Source organism: Macaca mulatta, chromosome 20, assembly GCF_049350105.2.
Source record: "Macaca mulatta isolate MMU2019108-1 chromosome 20, T2T-MMU8v2.0, whole genome shotgun sequence".
Classification (NCBI taxonomy): domain Eukaryota; kingdom Metazoa; phylum Chordata; class Mammalia; order Primates; family Cercopithecidae; genus Macaca; species Macaca mulatta.
In genome coordinates this window covers 24503229-24525479 of record NC_133425.1, presented here as the reverse complement: position 1 = coordinate 24525479, position 22251 = coordinate 24503229, and the positions used below count along the sequence as shown (strand labels likewise).

At 42.7% G+C, this 22251-nt stretch overlaps 1 protein-coding gene across 18 annotated transcripts in view; it reads left to right on the top strand.

Annotated features, from left to right (window-relative positions):
- The window catches only part of ARHGAP17 (Rho GTPase activating protein 17), a 97396-nt gene that overhangs the window by 48643 nt on the left and 26502 nt on the right, over positions 1-22251 (top strand). For all 18 annotated transcript variants that reach the window (XR_013411980.1, XR_013411981.1, XR_013411977.1 and 15 more), the window contains exons 7-14: positions 3511-3622; positions 7474-7542; positions 7701-7782; positions 12680-12807; positions 14370-14481; positions 15042-15123; positions 17945-18025; positions 19844-19957. Coding sequence is in view for 13 of the 18 variants with exons in the window: in XM_028841050.2 (XP_028696883.1) it covers positions 3511-3622; positions 7474-7542; positions 7701-7782; positions 12680-12807; positions 14370-14481; positions 15042-15123; positions 17945-18025; positions 19844-19957 (780 nt within the window). In the remaining 5 variants the exon portion in view is untranslated. The remainder of the gene's footprint in view (positions 1-3510; positions 3623-7473; positions 7543-7700; positions 7783-12679; positions 12808-14369; positions 14482-15041; positions 15124-17944; positions 18026-19843; positions 19958-22251) is intronic.

Here is a 22251-nt window from a genome sequence, read left to right as displayed (position 1 = left end):
GCAGGACTGCTCCCTCTGCCCTGTCCTTGATGGAGTTTTTTGGCTTTTTTCTTTCCTTTTTTTTTTTGAGACAAGGTCTCGCTCTGTTGCACCAGACTGGTGCGATCATAGCTTACTGCCGCCTCAAACTCCCAGGTTCAAGTGATCCTCCTCCACGACATCCCAAGTAGCTGGGACTACAGGCACATGCCACAGCGCCCAGCTACTTTTTAAAATTTTTTGTGGAGTAGTGTCTAGCTGTGTTGCCCAGGCTGGTCTTGAACTTCTGGCCTCAAGTGATCCTCCCACCTTGGCCTCCCAAAGCGCTGGGATTACAGCCATGAGCCTTGGTACCTGGCCTTCAGTGGAGTTTCTGTCACTCACTTCCATGGCTTTCTTCTCAGGCATGTGACAGTTGGGAATAGGGAAACTGGCACCACCAGCCTCAGTCCTGTTTCCTGCTTTATCACAAGGTTTGACAAACCTCTTCTGTAAAGGGCTGGATAGTAAATCTTTCTGGTGCTGCAACCCAGTTGCTCCCTGTTGTAACTGCTTAACTCTGCTGTTGTAGCATAAGGGCAGCTATGAGCAAGGCATACATGAATGGTTATGGCTGTGTTCCAATAAAACTTTATTTACAAAAGCAAGTGGCTTGGCTGACCCCAGCTTTGTCAGCTCTTTTCATCCTCATTGCAGTCCTGTGAAGCAGATATGATTATTTCTGTTTGACAGATGTGTGGTGATAGAGCTATCATTTATTGAGTTCTTCTGTGTCTGATGCTTCTATTACAGATTTATGGCTGTAATAAAAGGGCTGCATTTCCTTGTTTCTAAGAAGTGGTTGAGTATTAGATACATCACTGATTTAATATCAGGTGATTTGGAGAAAGTAAACACCAGTTTATTAAATGTACAAGTCAGTTGTGAAGATGAGTTCTGACTTAAGAAATGCTGAGATGAGAAAAGGTTTATTTAGGAATTCACACGTGGTGAAGACTCTGCTAGTGCAATTATCAAGTGACTTACCTGACACTTGCCACATGCCGGGGATCGAGCTACTTTCATCGTATGTCGGCCCATTTGATTCTCCCACCAATCCATGTTCATTTGTTCATCTGTGTTTTCAACTGATATCAATTGGGTGCTCAGTGTGCACCAGACTTTGTGCTAGACTCTAAATGCATAGGCCTTTCCATGTGACTTGGAGGGAACAGGGTAGAGGTTAGTATAACATTCCCTACTTTTGAGAGGAGACTCGTTTTGCAGATAAGGGAGGGACCTGCATGTATTATCTATGTGACTTGCTTTGTGCCTTCAAGAGCATAAATTGCAGTGTTAGGATTCTGACAGCAAAGTCCACTGTCTCTTGGTCATGTGTACATGTCATGTTCTCTGTCACCTGGGCTGGAGTGCAGTGGTGTGATCATAGCTCACTGCAGCCTCAAACTCCTGGGCTCAGGGGATCCTCCTGCCTCAGCCTCTCGAGCAGCTGCACACCACCACACCCAGCTACTGGTTTTTTTTTTTTTTTTTTAAAGATGGAGTCTCTCTCTGTCACCTAGGCTGGAGTACAGTGGCACAATCTTGGCTCACTGCAACCAAGATGCCGGGTTCAAGTGATTCTCCTGCCTCAGTATCCTTAGTAGCTGGGATTACAGGCATGCGCCACCACACCTGGCTAATTTTTGTATTTTTAGTAGAGAGAGGGTTTCACCATGTTGGCCAGGCTGGTCTCGAACTCCTGATCTCAGGTGATCTGTCTGCCTTGGCCTCCCAAAGTGCTGGAATTACAGGTGTGAGCCACTGCACCCAGCCCCAGCTTTTTATTTTTAGTAGAGACGAGGTCTCGGTATGTTGCCCAGGCTGGTCTCAAACTCCTGGCTGCAAGTAAACCTCTCTCCTTGACCTCCCACAGTGTTGGGATTACAGGTGTGAGTCACCATGCCTGGCCTGTACGTGTGATTGGAATCCTGTGTAGCTGGGAGTGCAGGTCACCCTGCGATACATTTTTGCTCAAGAGACAGAAGAATGTTCTAATGATTAATTAAACAAGGCAGCAAATGCTCCCTCACTAGAGTTGGTTGAGCAGTATTACAGATGTTTATCTGACAGGAATTTTGCACCTTGAGTGCGTGTATCCCACAGGTGATTTTAATACTGATTCTTGATCTTGCATTCACGGTCTTGTTCACTTAATCACAGTAGGTGTTGGAGAAGCTAAAACAATTGAATATTTCTACTTTTTCTCATTCCTCTTGCTTTTCCCTGGACAAAAGGTGGTAATAATTAAGTAGAAATCCATTATATGCCAGACATCATATGCGTGCACACACGTTTTTCTCGCCTTTCCTCCTCATGACAATTCCGCAAGGCAGACAGTGTTTGTGAGTTTTGTAGATGAGGCAACTGAGATGCATAGAGGCTAAGTCACTAACTAGGTCACATAACTAGTTAAGGTAAAGCTGAGCTCCAAACTTGGACATATGAGACTCTGAAGTCTATGCTCCTTTCACAACATAGCATCTCCAGTTTTGCTTTGGTGGACTTGCCGAAGCCTTTCGGTGGAGGAGTGTGTCACGTCAGGAACACGAAGTGGGCAGAACATGGCATTTTGGGGCACTGCAGCAGTCTAGAAAGTTTAGTAAGTAGCTAACATGGGTTTTCATGCTGCATTTTATAACATCTGTGTTTACATTTAAAGTGATAGAGCTTTCCACAACACCAGACATACCCATTTTCAAACAGAGGATCAAAGCACATTTGAAAATCAAAAATTCTTTTCTATGATTATTTCCCACTTATCCCCTATTATTACTATAGTTTCTTTTTTTTTTCTTTTTAGTGCTTTCATTGCTATTGATTGATACCTACATTATTATTGTTATTGTTGTTTGTAGACACGGAGTCTTGCTGTGTTGTCCAGTCTGATCTCAAACTGATCCAGCTCAAGTGATCCTCCCACCTTAGTGTCCCGAAGCGTTGGGATTACAGGCGTGAGCCACTGCACCCAGCCTGATAGCTACACTATTGAAGTTCTGGCTTTTACTTGCTGAAAGTAATCATAGATCACAGATGGTAGTGTGGTAGTAGAAAGAGCCACAAGAAGTTCTCAGAAGCAGGAGCAGATTCCCAGTGGCACAGGGAACATTTCAGCTCAAAGCAAGAGAGCAAGGAGACCACCTCGCTCTCCTCCAGTGGCAAGGATTCCATGATTGGCCACCACAAGAAAGGGATTCCGTGGATTTTTCTCCAGTAGTGGAGTTTGTGTGAGACAAGATGTGGTTGGTTATGCTCAAAGCAGACCACTACTCCCGGCACTACAAGACTCCTGTCATGGTGGGAAGCTAAAGTCTCCTTTTGCTTGCTTCTGTTCTTAGAGGATAAGCCCAAGAGAAGTTGGCATCCTGGGCAGTGATACCCCTTCCAGGTAGAATCAGTTTTGAGGAAGGATCTATCTCCACTAGGTCCTACCTCCAGCTGTTGAGTATACACAGCTGGTTCTCAAATGCTAGCAACCCCATTGTTTTGCAGGTGGAACCAAGCTCACAAATCCTCAGGAACCAACTTTCAGGGGCTTCCGTCAAAAATAGATACTCTAAAGGAAGAGATGGATGAAGCTGGAAATAAAGTAGAACAGTGCAAGGTATGAGAATTCCTTGATAAATGTGTACTTGCATCATTCTTTTTGGTTTTTGCAAATGAGGGATGAAAGTTCAAATGTAAGTTATTTGATGTTTTAAATAATTTCTATCAGAATATTTTGAATGATTTTAAAGGTAGGTTTTATTTTTTTCTTTCTTACTGTCTAAGACTCTATTATTTTATGATCAGAATAAACATTTTAAATTCAAATAGGATATTTTTAAAAACTTGACAAGATGTCTAAGCTTACTTAAAGATGAAGTCAGAGAAAAGGAAAGAAAACCATAGCAAAACATGTAATGAAGTTACAGCAATTAAAAATGCATAAGAAAAACAAAGAAAAGAAGTAAAACTGTATAAGAAGCATTAAAATAGATCAGTGAAATAGTATAGGTTTTCTGGAATGAATGCTATAATGTAGGATTTAATGTACAGCAAGTAGCTTATATATCCTTGGAGAAGATAAGGATTACTTTTAAAATGTTGCTTGAACAATTGGTTTGTAATTTGGGAGAAATAGAGCTTTTTATCTCATAAATTATAGATAAATTAGATGGTCACGTGATCTCATTCTTTCTGCATCCACCTGTGTAGATAGATGTTCATTCTGAATGTTATTTGAGGTGGTAAATTATTTGAGATGGTAAAGGAATAGGTCTTTGGGGAGTCTCTAGAGTCTAAGTCTGCATCGACTTAGATTTTTCCTGTTCTTATTTTTCATTGTTTTAAAAAAATTGTTTTTTTTTTTTTATTTCATGCTAATGTTAAGACTGTTATATTTTAGTTCATTTAGGTCATGACATACTTTGCTTTTCAAAGTAGCAAACCTTGATCAGTTAACTGGAGTTAAATTACTTGTTTAAAATAATATAGTGGGTAGAAATATAATAAAAATATAAAAATAATATAGTGGGTAGAAATTAAAACTAAACTCACAAAGTTATGCCTTTGTTTTAAAAAGTTTTTATGTTTAAAAGATGATATTCAGATACATGCTTCTAGTAAAATAATGTCACATTGGCTTATTTGTGGTCCAAAGGGTTGTAGCTTTGTCAGTGTCATTTACCCAGCAGTCTTCTTAATATCTGGTCTAACCTAGCTCTTGTCTATTGCACACAAATTTGGGTAGAGGTTTGGGAAGTCATCATGGGCTGATGTCTCTTCTCTCAACTTCCACACTTGTCAGTACTTCAAATGGTAAAATCTTATGGAAATATTTTCTGCCTCCTTCTCTCTTTATGCTTACCTTGGGGGTAATATCCTCATATCTATGTTCTGTTTCACTGTTTTTCTCTTTAGCTGTGTCTGGTCTGCTACTCAAATAACATTGAGTTTTTAATTTCATTGACTATATTTGTCATTTCTGAAGTTCTAATTATTCAAATCTTCCCTTTTTGATACTACATTATTCTTTTTTAGTGTTTCTTGTAAATCATTTTAAATATACTTATTTGATAATTTCTGTTAATTCTGTTTTCTGAAATTTTCTGTGGGAGTGGTAGGAGTTTGCTTATGGTGGATTATTTCCTTATGTGTTTTGTAATTATTGTGAAGTCATTTTAAAAGGGGCTTTATCTGTGGGACTATCAGGGATTGGGAATGAGGCTTCCCAGAGAGTATTACCAGTCCACGTCCATTTTTAATTAAACTTAAATCAGTTTGGGGTTTCTGGGACCACATGTCAGTAAATTTAAACCTCAAACCCTCATGAAAGCAGGTCTATGTTTGTGAAATCTCCCGGCCAATGTTTCTCAGACCTAAAGCCCATTCCAAAACAGATGTACTTCCCTATCATTTCCATGTGATGCTAAGTGCATTTGTTCTAATCTGTTCTTTCGTTTAGAGTACAGTTCTTCAGGAATCTTATCTTTATGCATGATGCATGTATACTTGTTTCTCCTTACCAGGCCCCAAAGCTTCAAACACCTTGGTCACCAAGACTGGCACAAACCTGCCCCAGGTCATCGCCAGCTTCCATTGATGCTTAGCTTTCTGACTTTTTCTTTCTTTCTGCTTTGTTTTCTTCTTTCTCTCTTTGTGGGTGTGTGTGTATGGTGGGGTTGAGGGGAATCAAGGAATTTACTTTATTGCTTTCCCAGTTATTCTAAAAAGATGTTCATTACTCCTAACTAGCATTTCCAAGTTTTTATCATAAATGGGAGGCCCTTCACATTAATTTGTGTACCTTGATGCCAAAAACAGAAGTCATTACATTAAAAAAAAAAAACTCTCTCTCTACATATGTATTTTCCAGCATATAAATGTTCATATATATAATTCCTATGTATATTTATATTTGAAGATTGGAAATACATACCTAATTGCTTAATCTGTCACTTAAAAAGTTTTTGTTTGGGCGGGTGCAGTGGCTCACGTCTGTAATCCTAGCACTTTGTGAGGCTGAGGGGGGAGGATCACTTGAGGTCAGTAGTTCAAAACCAGGCTGATCAACATGACAAAACCCCATCTCTATTAAAAAATAGAAAAATATTAGCTGAGCGTGGTGGCGTGCACCTGTAGTCCCAGCTACTCAGGAGGCTGAGGCAGGAGAATCGCTTGAACCCAGAGATGGAGATTGCAGTGAGCTGAGATTGCGCCACTGGACTCCAGACTGGGCTACAGTGCAAGCAAGACTCCATCTCAAAAAAAAAAAAAAAAAGTTTTGGGAGGCTGGGTTGGGCGGATCACTTGAGGCCAGGAGTTTGAGACCAGCCTGGCCAACGTAGCGAAACCTTGTCTCTACCAAAAATACAAAAAGTGTGGTGGCACATGCCTGTAATCCCAGCTACTAGGGTGGCTGAGACAGGAGAATTCCTTGAACCCAGGAGGTGGAGGTTTCAGTGAGCTAAGATTGTGCCACTGCACTTCAGCCTGGGTGACAGAGTGAGACTCTGTCTCAAAAAAAAAATAATAATAATAATAAATAAAAATATGAAAATATGACATACCCTTCCACCCTTTTTTTTTTTTTTTTTTTGGAGACAGAGTCTCGCACTGTTGCCCAGGCTGGAGTGCAGTGGCGCAATCTCAGCTCACTGCAAGCTCCACCTCCCAGGTTCATGCCATTCTCCTGCCTCAGCCTCCCGAGTAGCTGGGACTACAGGCGCCTGCCACTACACCTGGCTAATTTTTTGTATTTTTAGTAGAGACAGGATTTCACCGTATTAGCCAGGATGGTCTCAATCTCCTGACCTTGTAATCCACCCACCTTAGCCTCCCAAAGTGCTGGGATTACAAGCGTGAGCCACCGCAACTAGCCCTTTTTTTTTTTTTTTTTTTTTTTGAGACAGAGTCTCACTCTGTTGCCAGGTTGGAGTGCAGTGGCATGCCATCTCAGCTCACTGCAACCTCCACCCCTGGGCTCAAGCAGTTCTCCTGCCTCAGCCTCCTGAGTAGCTGGGATCACAGGCGCCCGCCACCATGCCTGGTTAATTTTTGTATTTTTAGTAGAGACGGGGTTTCACCACGTTGGCCAGGCTGGTCTCGAACTCTTGACCTCAGGTAATCTGCCCACCTCAGCCTCCCAAAGTTCTGAGATTACAGGTGTGAGCCACTGCGCCCTGCCATTCCACCCCTTTTTAAACCCAAATGTTAATAATACACCATAAGCAATGCTCTGTACTTTGCTTCTTAACCAGCTGTGTTAAAAATGTATCTTGGAGATCTTTCTGTGTCAGTTATATGAGAAGCTTCCTGATTCTTTCTGTATGGTTGTACCAGGCAGTTGATGGACATTTAATCTGTGGCGCTTTGCATCACTTTTTCATCTAAGAGCTCACAGAGATTGTTCTCAGGTGCCATTTTGTTTCACTTCTTTTTTCTTCAGTAACCTCTCCTCTTCCATTTACCCAGGATCAACTTGCAGCAGACATGTACAACTTTATGGCCAAAGAAGGGGAGTACGGCAAATTCTTTGTTACGGTAAGCAGCTTCCCTTGACAAAATGTTAAAGCGTTATTAAAATGGAGTCATTTTAGCTTTTTTGCAAAAGATTTCATTTTTAGTTTTGCTCAGCCATTGTGTGTGTGTCCATCCGATGCTAACGTTACTTTTGTTTTTGAATGTGGGTCTGTTCTCAGTTATTAGAAGCCCAAGCAGATTACCATAGAAAAGCATTAGCAGTCTTAGAAAAGACCCTCCCCGAAATGCGAGCCCATCAAGGTAATGTAACCCGCGTGCGGCTGATGCTTCCTTCTTGCCTCTGCCACCTCTGCCTGGGTTCTTCTTCACCCTGACTCCTCTGCATGCACGTCCTTGGGATAAAGCTTCTCTGCCTAGGAGGGTAGTGTTTCCCGGCATAATTTCATCTTCCTTGCTGCATCCTCTAACTTCTTCCAAACCCAAATTAACACACTAATAGAACATTTGTAGTTCTTCTGAAACCTTCAGTTGAAGAGAGAGCTGGCCTCTTTGGGGGAGTGCCTGTGTGTTTTCCCATCTTCTAGAGGCTTGAAAAAGTCCAGCATTGAATGATCCTTTTCCACATCAGTTATTTGTTCCACAGGACTTAATTCTGGCCGTGTGACTCCGAGAGCATCCATTCTAGGGAAAATATTTTGGACTTTCCAACAGAGCAGCCAGTACTTGATGCCACATCATGCACGTCACACTTAATAACAAGTGTGATTGAATCCTAAGACCGTGGTCACTTCTTTCAGACTCCTCCTTTGTCTTTATACTAAGCTTTTGTTCTTGTCAGCACTAATATTTTGCCTGTCATATTCAAGCACACTGCAGATTTTATCTGCAAGTTAGGTGCAGACTGAACTTTCCCCTTATGCTGACTTTTAAGTTGGGCATCTAAAGCTTTTTTTTTTTTTTTTTCCCCCTCCCTAAAGCTTTTGATGCTATGTATCTGCGATTTACCATTAGAGCATTTACCGGCAGAGATGGCACAAGCGGTTGAGTCAGAAATTGCTCGGCCATCCTTGGATCTATTTCACCTGTGCTATATACCTGACATTTGGAGCTTACGCTCCTCTGCAGAACCACTGGTGTTGAGCTGACAGGGGATCAGGCCAGGTGCTGAGTAGGATGACTTCGTGATTTTGAGACTGAGAGAGAGTGTGTGTGTGTGTGTGTGTGTGTGTTGCGGGGGGGTTGTTTGTGGAGGTGCATACATACCAGCACCTTCAAGTTCTGGCTTTGTGCCTGAAAGTTTTTGGATTATGGAATTATAAAATTTTATGTCTTGACTGGTCAGATAGTCACCTCTTCAGCATTCTCAGATGCAGTGTGTCTGAAATTCTCAGCCATTGCCCTTGCCTTCCCAAATAATCGAGAGTCCTAGTTCATGGAGAATGGCGTTGAGTCACAGTGCAAAGGAATGAGGCCTCTGGAAAATGTTCCCACCTTCCTAGGGACCGACTCTTGCTGGGCAAGTTCAGAGCATCCAGAAAATATATTTATGAGATATCTGCTGTGGGCTGGGCCCCGCATAGGACAAAATAGTAGACAGATCATTATTGTAACCTTTGAGTGACTTAGAGTCTGATTTGAAAGAGGTGATTAACAAGAGGAAAAACAAGAAGATTGGATTTTTTGATCTTTTTTTTTTTTAAGAGACAAGATCTCACTCTGTTGCCCAGGCTAGACTAGAACTCTCATTCTATTTTTTTCCCAAGGGTATTTTCCCTAGAGAAATATGTCAGGAAGCCATGGAGAGCGGGGATGGGGCAGGGAAGAGGTTAGGATGGAACAGCCCGTGGAGGAAGTACGATTTATCCTTCTTGCTGAGGTCACCCTTCACGAAGTTGCAGTTCAACCCCTCCCACCGCTGCCTGTCCTTGCGCCTGCCTCTCATCTTAGTTCTGTCTCTTCTTTCCTTGCTGTCTTCTCTGTTTTCAGAAAGACTTAGCTTGTCCTTACTATATAAAACAAGTGTGACCTCCCCCCACGATCCCCTCACCTCCGTGGACTCCGTTGTCACATTCATGGTCAGTTGGTGGTAATCTGGTGCCTTCCTGACCTGAACACAACACCCCGTTTAATCTGGTTTTCCTTCATTTTTTCTGGTGGGCACTTCAGATGACCCCTTCCTGCCTGCCACCTGTATTTTCTTACCACCTTCCCACCCCTGAGTCCTTTGCAGTCTTGTGTCTACCCCCAGTCACTCTGCTGTTTAGGAAAAAAGAGCACAGCATACTGCAGTTTTCAAAGGAGCAGCAACCACCCGTCAGATCCTGGCATTTGACCCAACATGGGCCGTCTCTTCTTTGTTCACGTTTATCTCCTTGCACCACTTGACGACTTCTTTCATTGTGAGGACTCTGCATTGCTCCATTTCTTTTTAAACATTTTCTTCAAGAAGGATTATATATTGCTCTATTTCTGTCTTCTACCCAGAAGTCAGCCTTTCTGAGGTCCAGTCCTTGCACCTTCGTTCTTCTCTCCCACCCTCACTTCCTCGCGCCCTTTCCCCTAGAAATCCCTTCACTTGGACAGCTTTGCCTCTTACCTGCATTTTAATCCTTGCAGCGTCCTAAGCATCGGTTCCCTCTGATGAACAGCCCTCACCTTAAACTCAAAAAGCAAACTAGTTCTCTCCCCACACCGACTGTCCCTTTCTCCCTTCTTGTCTCCCTCGTATCACCTTTCTCCAAGTGATTCAGATCTTAACCTTGGAACCCTTTTCTCCTTCCTCTCTTCCATCCAGTGCCTAAGTTCTGTCCATTTTGCCCTAGGCTCTGCCATCCTTTCTTCCCCTGGCCTGCTCTGCTCCATGCTCTCACGGCCTTGGCGTGAACTTGGGATAAGATGTAAATTCCCAGACTCACAATTCCTGATCTTTTCTCAGCCGATTGCCCCTCACAAAGATACATTAGCCCATTTTTCAGCCTGTTTAATCTTTGTCCATCTCAGGAGACCCCCTCCAACCTCACTTCCTTTGAGAAGCCTTCTCTGACAACTGAAGCCAGTGGCAAACACTTTGCCTCCTGCTTTGTGCCAACATTTATTGTCTACACCAGAAGTCACAAACAGCCGTATCTTTAAAAATTGTTAAAAGTTGGTTGTCATCATGTGAAAACCAGATGCTGTGATGTAACAATCCTGATTTCTGGCTTCTCCTGAAAGTTGAGAACATCTGGCAACCCTGGCTCTGCTTTCCCTCGTGGCAGTGTTGGTTTGGTGCGGAGGAGTGCTTATCGCCTGTGCGCAGATCGTGCACTCCCAGCAGGATTCGTGCCCCTGTGCTACCTAACTGGCTCCTCTAGACAATTGCATTTGCGACCCTCGTCTATACCATCGATCTGCCATGACTTAGCAAATATGTCTTGTCTCGTTACTGATTGTTCTGTGTTTACATGTTTGTCTTATATTCCCTTCACATTTCAGTTGCCCTCTCCCTGAGGGTGGGGAATCTCTGTGAACTTCACATGTCTCCTGCCGTACCTGGCACATAGTAGGTCTGTTGTTTAAGAGGCCAGTGCCTGAGGTGGAGTTTGCCTTATGACTTGCTTCTAGGTCAGTGGTTCTCACTTGTACCCTCTGCCAACATTATACCAGGCTTGGGGGTGGGGTCCACTCTGTCCAGTGTTTACTAGAAAGTTCTAGCAGAGGTTTGAAGCATGCCCACCCCTTAACGTTACAGGGTTGGGCTTGTGGTGAAGGCAGTGGCGGGTGTCATTTGCAGAACTCCCCTGGGTGATTCCAGTGTATCCCCTAGTGGAAGGCTCACGTGGCCATTTTCAGCCTGTGTTGTGAATCATTGCTTTAGATAAAAGGGACACAGTATTTCAGGTAAGGTTTGACCTCTGGGAAGGTCCAGACCCCCGGATGCATTTTCTGTTGGAAATTCCCCTGGCTGGTGCTGGGCTCCCCACAATTCTGAGAGTGGCTGGTGGCCTGCATCTCATTTTTGTCCCCCACCTCCCTTTCCCTCACCCCGTTCTTCAGTCTTTACCTCTTGCTCTTTCCATCCATTTTTACCTTTCCACAAGCTCTCGGTTCTATGGTTTTGCAGGATTTTATTTTTCTTCCTGCCCCATATGCAAATCATGAGGGCCTCTACCCCTGCTGTGACATAGGAGAGAGTGTAAGAGGACACACTGGAGTACATACTGCCTTCTTCCAACCCAGCTTTCCAGCAGCAGAGCTGCTAAGGGACCAGTGGCCAGTAAAGGTGCAGAGAAGGACATGAACCCTTCCCGTTGTTGGAAAGATTTAAGTGTTTCTCCCTGGAGCAGTTTTCACAACTGGTTTGCCCTCCTTTGCTTCTGCGAGCTGCTCAGATAGCACTGTATCTCTGCAGCTTGCACAGGCAGGCCAAACTCAACCAGATACTTCTTATTCTAATTCATATGTCCATTCTTTAAATTCTTCTTTCTATTTTACTGCTTCATTGTATTTGTGCTAAGCTGCCTCATGACCTGAAGATAATCTAAAATATGGCTTTCCTGCTGTCAGCATAGCCTTCAGCTGCTTTAGGGCTGCAGATACTGCATTTCTTTCCACTCAGAATTTTTCGGAGCTGTTTGGGGATGCGGCGTTCTGAAGCACTGCATGCCGTGGAGATGTCGCATCTGATGGAGAGTAACTGCAACGTGGAGAGTTCACGTTGGCCATCTCCAGTCTTGTATGACAGATGCTTAACTTGTGTTTGAAATTTTCAGAGATTATTTCCATTTTTGCATAGCAAAGAGTCTATTTCTTGTCCTCTAGCTAGAAGGCTTTGCATGGCTAGAATAAATTTCAACGAAACAGTATGCTGTGGCGATTCTTCCTTTTAGTGCAAGGCAGCCCACTAAACCCACTGGCGTGTGTTACTGAAGCGTGGTGCAGGTGCAGCGCGCCACTGCAGCTTCTAGGCAGCCTGAGTTGGGTGCCATCTAGGTGCGCTCAGGCTTCTGTTCCGCAAGTAACTGCCCCAGCCTGGTCCATAGTTTGTGCTGCTCCAGTAGATGGCAAATAACAAAAGCAAATAGAACAGATGTATCCCCTGTTCCCAGAGCCTCAGCTACCAGTCTGCTAGAAAAGTGCATTGGGTAGTTTGGGGAGAAAATAGCTTGGTAATGCCGTGAATTTGTTGGGTGTCTAACTGAACAATTTGCTGCTCTAGATAAGTGGGCGGAAAAACCAGCCTTTGGGACTCCCCTGGAAGAACACCTGAAGAGGAGCGGGCGCGAGATTGCGCTGCCCATTGAAGCCTGTGTCATGCTGCTCCTGGAGACAGGCATGAAGGAGGAGGTGAGGGGAGCTTCGTGATCCTGTGCACCGAGTCTCCGTGCCCCTTTTTCTGCCCAGAGCACCATGATCCCCACTAGCCGCCCCCTCCCTTAGTTATACAGCCATTGTCTGTTTTGTGTAGAACAGTGGCTTTCAAGCTTTTGTCACCATGATCCATATTTTAAATTGCAATCCTGGTCCTTATGATACCTATCTGTCTGTGAATGAAACAAAGGTTTTACAGAACAATATTTATCTTTCCTGCTTGTGGTACACCCTGACCTCTTTGTGTCCTGTTTGATTGTTTCATTTAAAACTCTGGTTGTGATTTGTGACAGTAGATTTCGTGACGCACTACAATGGGCTAATGAGCTTTAGTTTGCATAGTATTATGCAGTTTTTTTGGGTGGGGATCATTTACATACTTAATTTTACAGGATTCTTACCCCAAACCCCCCATGAACCAAATAAGGGAGTTTTTATTATTCTTCTTGTATAAATAAGGAAGTCAGCATGCAGGGAGTTTATACCAGGTCAGAGCCAGAATCAAAATGCAAGACTTTTTTTCCCCCTTTTTAAAACTTTGTATTGAAATAGAACATACACACAGAAAAGCATATGTATCATAAGTGTTCAGCTTGATGCGCTTGCATGACTAAACCCACCCACGGAATCGGCACTCAGATCAAAGAACACCCCGGAAGCCCTCCTTGTGTTTGCTTCCAGCCACTCCCCTTCTAACAGCCTAGGTTGGTGCTTCTTGTCTGGGGCCAGATTTGCTCCCCAAGAGACATTTATCAAGGTCTGGAGGTATTTTTGATCATGACAACTGAGAAGAGGAGGTGTTACTGTCATCTCGTAGTAGATAGAGGCCATGTGTATTCGTCCATTCTCACACTGCTATAAAGCACTACCTGAGACTGGATAATTTATGATGAAAAGGGCTTTAACTGACTCACAGTTCCACAGGCTATACAGGAAGCATGGCTGGGGAGGCCTCAGGAAACTTACAGTCATGGCGGCAGGCGAAGGGGAAGCAGGCACAGTGTTGACGTGGTGGAGCAGGAGGGAGAAAGCGAGCACGCATCCAAAGGGGGAGTTGTCACACACTTTCAAACAACCAGATCTTGTGAGAGCTCACTCACTATCACAAGAACAGCAAAGGGGAAATCCACCCCCATGATCCAGTCACCTCCCACCAGGCCCTGCCTTCAACACTGGAGATCACAATTCCACATGAGATTTGGGTGGGGACACAGAGCCAAACCATATCACCATGGATGCTGCTAAACATCCTACAGGGCACAGGACAACCTCCACCAAAAAAATAATCCAACCGAAAATGTCTGTAGTGCTGAGGTCAAGAAATCCTGCCTAGATTAATTTTCTTCCTGCCTGTCCCTGTGCTTGGGTACATGCTTGGCCCTCGTCGTTCCTCCTGACAGCCCTGTAGGGCAGGCAGTAACACCGCCGTCATAGATAAGAGCTGAGCAGAAGTCGGGGAATCCCCATCAGAACACACTGCCACTTAGTCTGAGTCTCCCAACCTGCTCTTGATGCTGATGGCTTTTCATTATCTTTAGGGCCTTTTCCGAATCGGGGCTGGGGCCTCCAAGTTAAAGAAGCTGAAAGCTGCTTTGGACTGTTCTACTTCTCACCTGGATGAGTTCTATTCAGACCCCCATGCTGTAGCAGGTGAGCGCCAAAGACTGTCTGCAAATCAAGTCACCCTCAAGGCAGTGGGTGGGTTCTGTCTCAGATGGTCAGTTAAAATCCCATTTCAATTATAGGTTTAAGCGACAAAACCGAAGTGGCCTCTTGCTACAATTCCTTAGTGTATATTAATGTAATGTTCACATGTGTCTTCTTTACTCCTTTTTGTTTTTCTATTTTCTTGATGATTAAAGGAGGAAGTAGCTTATAATGCAAATATTTGGAGACATACTTGTATTTTCTTCCCATCTTTCACAGTCTCCCCCCACCAAATTTATATCTACCCAGAGAAATTATGTCTATTAAGGGAATGACTTTAAAACTAAATTTATTGGTAATTAATCTCTTAAAACTTTGTTTTTGCAAGAGATTGAATTTGTTTTATGAACATTTTAGTCTCTAACCACTCTTGCCAACTTAGGATTTGTTGTATACACCTTGGAAGATTGTAATTGAGATCATTTCGATCTGCAAAATAATATGTCCCAAGATTCTTAGCCTTACTCCTTTTTCATACTCAAAGAGAGTGTTAATGATTTCAGGTGCTTTAAAATCCTATTTACGGGAATTGCCTGAACCTTTGATGACTTTTAATCTGTATGAAGAATGGACACAAGTTGCAAGGTAAGTTTAAAGAACACAGAGTTGTAAAGGGAATGATGTGATATTGTGCCCTATTTGTAAATCATTTTATTCTCAGGGGTCATAACATTAAAATAGCATATTTGTTAAATAATACATGTCTCAGCTCTTATTTATGTTTAGAATAAAAATATCGAGTAATATAATTATTAGTGTAGGAAAGTCACCACTTAGGCATTGGTTTAAATTTGTGTTACGTGGATGAAGACATAGAGTGGTATCCATATTAATGGATTTGCAAATTTCTAGCCCCCTTTATGTTGAAGAAAGCCCCGTAACTGGGGATACGGGTCATACTGACCCGTGGCAGTGTACCTTTTGAGCTGTGTGCAAACTTACCTGTGCAGTGATACAGTTGGCCTTTAAACAGCATAGGGATTAGGAGCACTGATACACTACATAATTGCAAATTCAAGTAATACTTTTAACTCCCGCAAAACAACTAAGAGCATACTGTTGACTGGAAGCCTTACTGATAACATAGTCAATTAACACATATTTTGTATGTTGTATGTATTATATACTGTATTCTTACAACAGAGTAAGCTAGAGAAGAAGTACTATTAAGAAAATTGTAAGGAGGAGACAATCTGTTTACTATTCATTAAAGGGAAGTGGATCATCTTAAAGGTCTTCATCCTTGTTGTCTTCATGTTGAGTAGGTTGAGGAAGTAGAGAAAGTGAAGGGGTTGGTCTTGCTGTTTCAGGGGTGGCAGTTCATCTGTGAGTTTTTCACAGATTTCCAGGAATTTTCCTATGTGTTTATTGAAAAAATTGCATATAAGTGGATCCTGTGTTGTCAGCTGTATAATGATGACATTAATATTTACTGAGCATTTTCTTGTGCTCAGTACTGTGCTCATCTTTGTAGCTATTACCTCCTGTAATCTTTAATTAACATTATAAAAGGCAGATGATGATGTGATCCACATTTTACAGAGAGGAAACCGAGGCTTGGGAGGGAACAGTGCCAGGATAGTAGCAAGTAATTGGCAGAGGTAGAATTCAAACCAGACACCCAAATGCTATATTCCTCTTCTTTGTCCCTTTCCCTCCACCCTCAGCTTCAGTCTGTCTAGGAACAGTTGGTTTTAAGCAGGACAGCTTTGTTTTAAAAGCCTAGAGGCTTCTGTTTGGCTGGCCAGCCCACCTCCTCGTCTTTTTTCTCATGGTACTGACTCCCCTCCTCTCCAGAGTGCCTACTCCGCACCACTAAGGGAAGAGGAGCAAATGTCACCTCTGTTCTGTCCTCTTCCCCGTCTGCGGACACTGCCCCTGTTCCCCTCAGGCAGGCCATGATCAAATAAGAGCCACTTATTTCTGACCAGTTACACTTCAGTGGATGTGAGTCCATCACTCGTCTCTTTAACCAGGTCTTGCATTTGAGCTTTTCTTTTCTTTTTCCTTTTTTTTTTTTTTTTTAGATGGAGTCCTACTCTGTCGCCCAGGCCAGAGTACAGTGGCACAGTCTAGAGTCACTGCAACCTCCACCTCCCTGGTTCAAGCAATTCCCCTGCCGCAGGCTCCCAAGTAGCTGGGATTACAGGTGCCTGCCACCATGCCTGGCTAATTTTTTTGTGTTTTTATTAGAGACGGGGTTTCACCATGTTGGCCAGACTGGTGTCGAACTCCTGACCTCAGGCAATCCGCCTGCCTCGGCCTCCCAAACTGCTGGGATTACAGGCATGAGCCACTGCGCTCAGCCACATTTGAGCTTTTCTCTGTAACTGTGAAATGAGAGACTTTGTCCCTGGTAGATGGTAAGGTGTTCAAGTTCAGAGACAAGTTCTTAGTCATCACATATCTTTGGAACCCTGCCTGGGGCCCAGCCTACTGTCGGTATTAATGTTTATGGGACAGAATTCAGTGGAATCCAACATGAGTGTTAGGTGAAGGAGAGTTGTGGGATTTCTTTTATTGGATAGCCTAGAAATAAAAGATTTCTTTGTTTATTACAAGGAAATAAACTTGTAAAAGAAGATGTCTGTCTGTTGGTATATTGATTCTATAGTTGAGAATTGTCAACATGATGGGCTTCCATCCCAGTGACACATTGACTGGCCTCTAAAGTGTAGTTATGTTTAATCCCTATGCATACTCTCCAGAATGCTTCCATTCTGGAGGATGTTTCGAGTTCAAAGTGGTGTTATGGAGGCCCCTCTCACTCTTGGTCCCTAGACGGCAGAGTTGGCCGTGCTCTACAGGCTCCTCCCTGCCCCTTTTTTTAATGTCTCTGCAAGTTTGTACATTGCACCCGTGGAGGGCAAGAGCTCTTACAGTTGCTTCACAACAGAAATGGGCTGCTTGGTGTGTAGCCGGTGTGCAGTATTGCAAGCGAGGAAAGGCCCAGAAGTCTGGGTGCCTGGGGGCTCAGTCCCCTGATCTGTGGCTGGGCTGCTTGAGGGTAAGAGAATTTGGGCTCCATGAAGCTCCATACGTCAGTACACACTTTTTCTAGACAGATTTTTCAGTAGTGTCTTGTCTCTTCTCTGCCAAGCAATGGTGGAGGTGGTTTTGCCACAAAACCACCTCAAAATCGTTCGGCAGACGCCTAAAATCGTTCAGCAGAATCAGCACTTACCCTGTTTTGCACATCCAGAGATTGAAGGTTAACCAACTGCTCAGAGTTAAACAGTTAATTGGTATTTGACTCTAAATCTGTTTATTTCCATAGTCTGGGCTGTTTTCCAAGTGTGCTTTCTCTGTCAAAATGGAGGCCTCACTTTTAATATAGCATATTAATAAGGTATTACTAATCGGTGTTTTAATAAATTGTTATACTTAAAAGTTTTTTTTTTCTCAGTGTGCAGGATCAAGACAAAAAACTTCAAGACTTGTGGAGAACATGTCAGAAGTTGCCACCACAAAATTTTGTTAACTTTAGGTATGTATGATTGAGCTACAGTGACTCTGGAGTAAAGATAGGTTTAATGTCCAGCAGAGAAGTCATTTAATTCAGGCATACTTGGCACATTAAAAAACAACAACAACAAAAAACACATCACTGTGGAGGGTAACTTGGGGCTGCTGGGAATGGAATTTCATGTATATTATGATGAATCTGAAGCATCAGTATCATGCCTGACATTAATACATAAGTTGGCTTATCATTTTCCCACTACAGCCATTAGCAATAAATTTCTTGTGAAAAGTTTGAGTGACTGTATGTTGGGTTTGGAGTCCAAATCGTCCAGTATATTAAAGGCAAAATTAATCAATAGTTGTACATTCTGTAATGTCTTTTATATATGCTACTTATTTTAAAGTATAAATCATCTTACTAAATAAAATTTCAAGGAATGGAGATTATGTATTACTTTGTGGAATAACTATGGCTTCAAGAAAATTTACCATGGGACAAAATTTCCGTAATGTAACTTCCGTTTTCCTTTTGACTTAATATGTAACTTTGAACAAGTATAGAGAAAAGGAAAAAGTGGCCCCTGGGAATAAAGTCACTCAAAACCAAACAAGAAAAATTTTCTGGGAGGACTTACTAGAAAATTTTCTTTGTTTGGTTTTGAGTGACATTAAGTGACTAACCAAAATACTTTACAGGTGATATGTCTAGAATGTTACTTGTCCTTAAATTCAGCCTTGGGCTCTGCCACTAAGCTAAGCTACGTACTCCCTTTTAAATATTCCCTTTGATTAATTTAACTCACCCAGCTTGGAATTACAGATCCTCTTCCTCTATTCAGTGTATATGGTGAGAACTCAGTACTTCTTAGTATGTTCGGAGTTTGGCTCTTTATTTTGTTAATTTTACTCTGTAATTGTTACTAATTGATTTTTGAATAGGGAGCACATTCCCTTGGTTCAAAATTCAAAATTCAAAAGGTATGCAATGAAAAATCTCTCTCCTGTTCCCATACCCCAGCCACCCAGTTCCTCTCCTGAGATGCATCCGGTGTTTACAGTTTCTTATATGTCCTCTCGGCAAGAGTTGATGTAGACGTAAGCAAATACATTCATGTGTACATACTTGCCTACATATTTTTTCTCTCACATCCCCTTCTTTAAAAAGCTAAATGGTAGTGTATATTGTATACCTCATTCTCCCCCTCACCTTTTTTGCTTGACATCTTAAGATATTTGCTTAATACATCTTGGAGATTTTTCCTTCTCAGTACATTGTGTAATGATGGTTGCATAATCCTCCACTGTATGGCTATACTGTGATTTATTTAACCAACTCCCTATTGATAGTTGTTCTTACGTTTTTGCCTTTATACGACTGTACTTATACATAAGCTATGTATGTATACATACATATATACATACATAGCTTATGTAATTGGATATTTTTATAATTCCAACATAAAGTATTTTCAATACAGTTTCCATTAAGCAATATAACTATGTCAGTTTTTGTATTAAAAAATATTGAGCTCACTATTAACACATTGTAACTCATAATAGGGCTAGAATAGGTAGGACATAAAGGAGAAATTGATTAGAAATATATAGCCAATAGAGGTTCAAATCGCTGAGATTTATACTTAACCTATTTTCTTCTTCCAAGCCCTAATGAGTCTGTTATCTGAAGCAAAGAACACAAGAACTGTATAAAATGCTTCACCTGAGCCAGATTCTGATTTAGGAACTCTCTGCAGTTAGCACCTGAGCAACCTGGGCAGGAGGAGACTATTCCAGCAGCTATTTCAGAGGAGAAACCCTCCCCTTCTCTTTTGACCCCTAGATATTTGATCAAGTTCCTTGCAAAGCTTGCTCAGACCAGCGATGTGAATAAAATGACTCCCAGCAACATTGCGATTGTGTTAGGCCCTAACTTGTTATGGGCCAAAAATGAAGGGTAAGTCATCTTCCTCTGTATCACATCCTTTGAATTTCTTCTTTCCCACCTGTCGGGATGCACAGAAATGTAACTCGGGTTACACATTCTAGTTTAAGATCAATTGGAGGTGTTCTGAAATTGGTTTTCTCATTCAGCCAATATTCTTGGAACACAGCTGTGAGCTGGGTGCTGTCCCAGCTGATGGTGACACAAAGATGTGTGAGATATTGTCCCAGTTCTCAAAATGCCCCTGCTCTTAGGCAGTCAGATAGCTCAGTGGCTACAGTACAGTGATAAGAAAAATACACATATCCGTGTGTGTGTATATGATATTGTAGGAGGGGTAGCACTTTACTTCCACCCTCTTAGGGTGTCTGGCTGGACCTGAGCACTAAATGGACGTAAGACAGGCTAACAGGAGAAAGCATACAGATTTTTACATTTTAATGCCCAGCAGAGAAGTCATTTAATTCACGCCTACTTAGCACATTAATAAAAAAAAACACATCACTTTGGAGAGTAACTTGGGACTACTGGGAATGAGATTTCACGTATATTATGATGAATTAGAAGCATCAGTGTCATGTCTGACATTGGAGTTCCCATAGGAAAATGAAGATCCAAAGAAGCAGTTAAGAGCCAAATGCTTATATATGAAGTTGGACGAAAAGTGAATTGTGAAAACATGACCAGACAAAGGAGTGTGGGCTAGGGCAGTTCGTTATGGAGAAGTGACTAGGAAGATAAGGATTCGTTCAGCAAGATTTGTGTATGGAGGTTTCCGTCAGCCTTGCCTTCCCATCCCTGGTGTTAGGAATGTTTCTTTCCTCCTGGTATATAGAGGGAGGGCATCCTTCACGTGGGAGTTTATCTCCTGCTTTCAGGATGAAAAAGGAAGGTCGGAGCACTCTTCTTGCATGTGATGATTTTCAAGTATCTTTAACTCAAAATAATCCTATGCCTAAGGGGCATATTTTGGGATGGCATATTCTGCCCCCTTTATCAAGTATGACAGCAACAGAGGTAAAGAAACATAATTCAGGCTGAGGAGTCAGGGAAAGCTCTGGCTAGGGAATGGCACTGGAGCTGTACCTTGATGAGTTAATAAGTTTCCTACAGCCAGGACCTGGATGGGCCAAGACACTGTTGAAAGGGCCTGGTTCCCATCTTTACGGGTGTGTCACATAGCCTCGTGAATCTTGAAGACAAAGAACGTGAGGCTGTGACTGGGAAGGCCAGAGCCTTCAAGGTCCTCACACATCCTGCTGAGGTGTCTGGGACTTATTTTCTGGCTGGTGGGGAGTCATTCATTAAGGTTCCTAAGCAGAAGAATGTCTTGATTAAGTTGCACTTAGATAACTTTATTGGCATTGTGAAATACAGATTGAATAGAGGAGGGGTCGGGGGATCCGCTAGAAAGCTTCTGGGAAATTGCCACTCTGTTGGTGGCATTGTGATGATCTCATTTAGTAATCAGAAGTAACCTTTTGAATAGAAGACGTAAGGGAGAAATTGATTAGAAATATATAGCAAATCGAGGTTGAATCATTGACATTTGTACTGTCGTCCTTGTGTTTGCAGATGAGGACACGGACTCTTAGAAGGAACAAGTAATTTGCTTAAGGTCACACACAGGGAACTGGTGTGCCCAGGTTCTGGGTACAGAGCCTGTGTCCTTATTAACCCTTATTAGCTTTCCAGTACTTTTCTAAAAGAAAAGTGGGAAAGGATGTGAGAGGACAGTGCCACGCTAATCCGGCAGGGTTCTAAGGCACACAGACTGATCAGACTCTGTGTGGGAGGAAGGCTGGGAAGGATCATTTACAGGCAGAGCGTCAATTTTAAACTGGAATTTGAAAGGAGCGAGAAGTTTTACTTGGTCGGAAAGTGGGTGAAAATGTTCTGGTGGGAAGAGAGGTCAGAGTGATAGAGGAGAGGTTTGAGGCAGTCAGACCTGGGATCGAGCTTGGGAACCCAGTGTCCTCATGTAGGCCTCATAATAGGTTGTTGTAAAAATTAAGCAAGATGAAGAACCTGCAGCCTGGTAGGTGGCCAGAAAGTGTCAGGCCTTTTGCAAGTGGTTTGCTTTTGTGGTGTTCTGACTCCCAACTGAAACAGGAGCTTGACAGCAGTGATAATAACTCTTACTTATTTTTTTCTTCTTTCTTTCTTATTCTTTTTTTTTTTTTTTGAGACAAGGTCTCGCTCTGTTCTCCAGGCTGGAGTGCGGTGGCGTGATCGTGGCTCACTGCAGCCTCAACCTCCTGGGCTCAGGCGATCCTCCCACCTTAGCCTCTCCAGTAGCTGGGAGT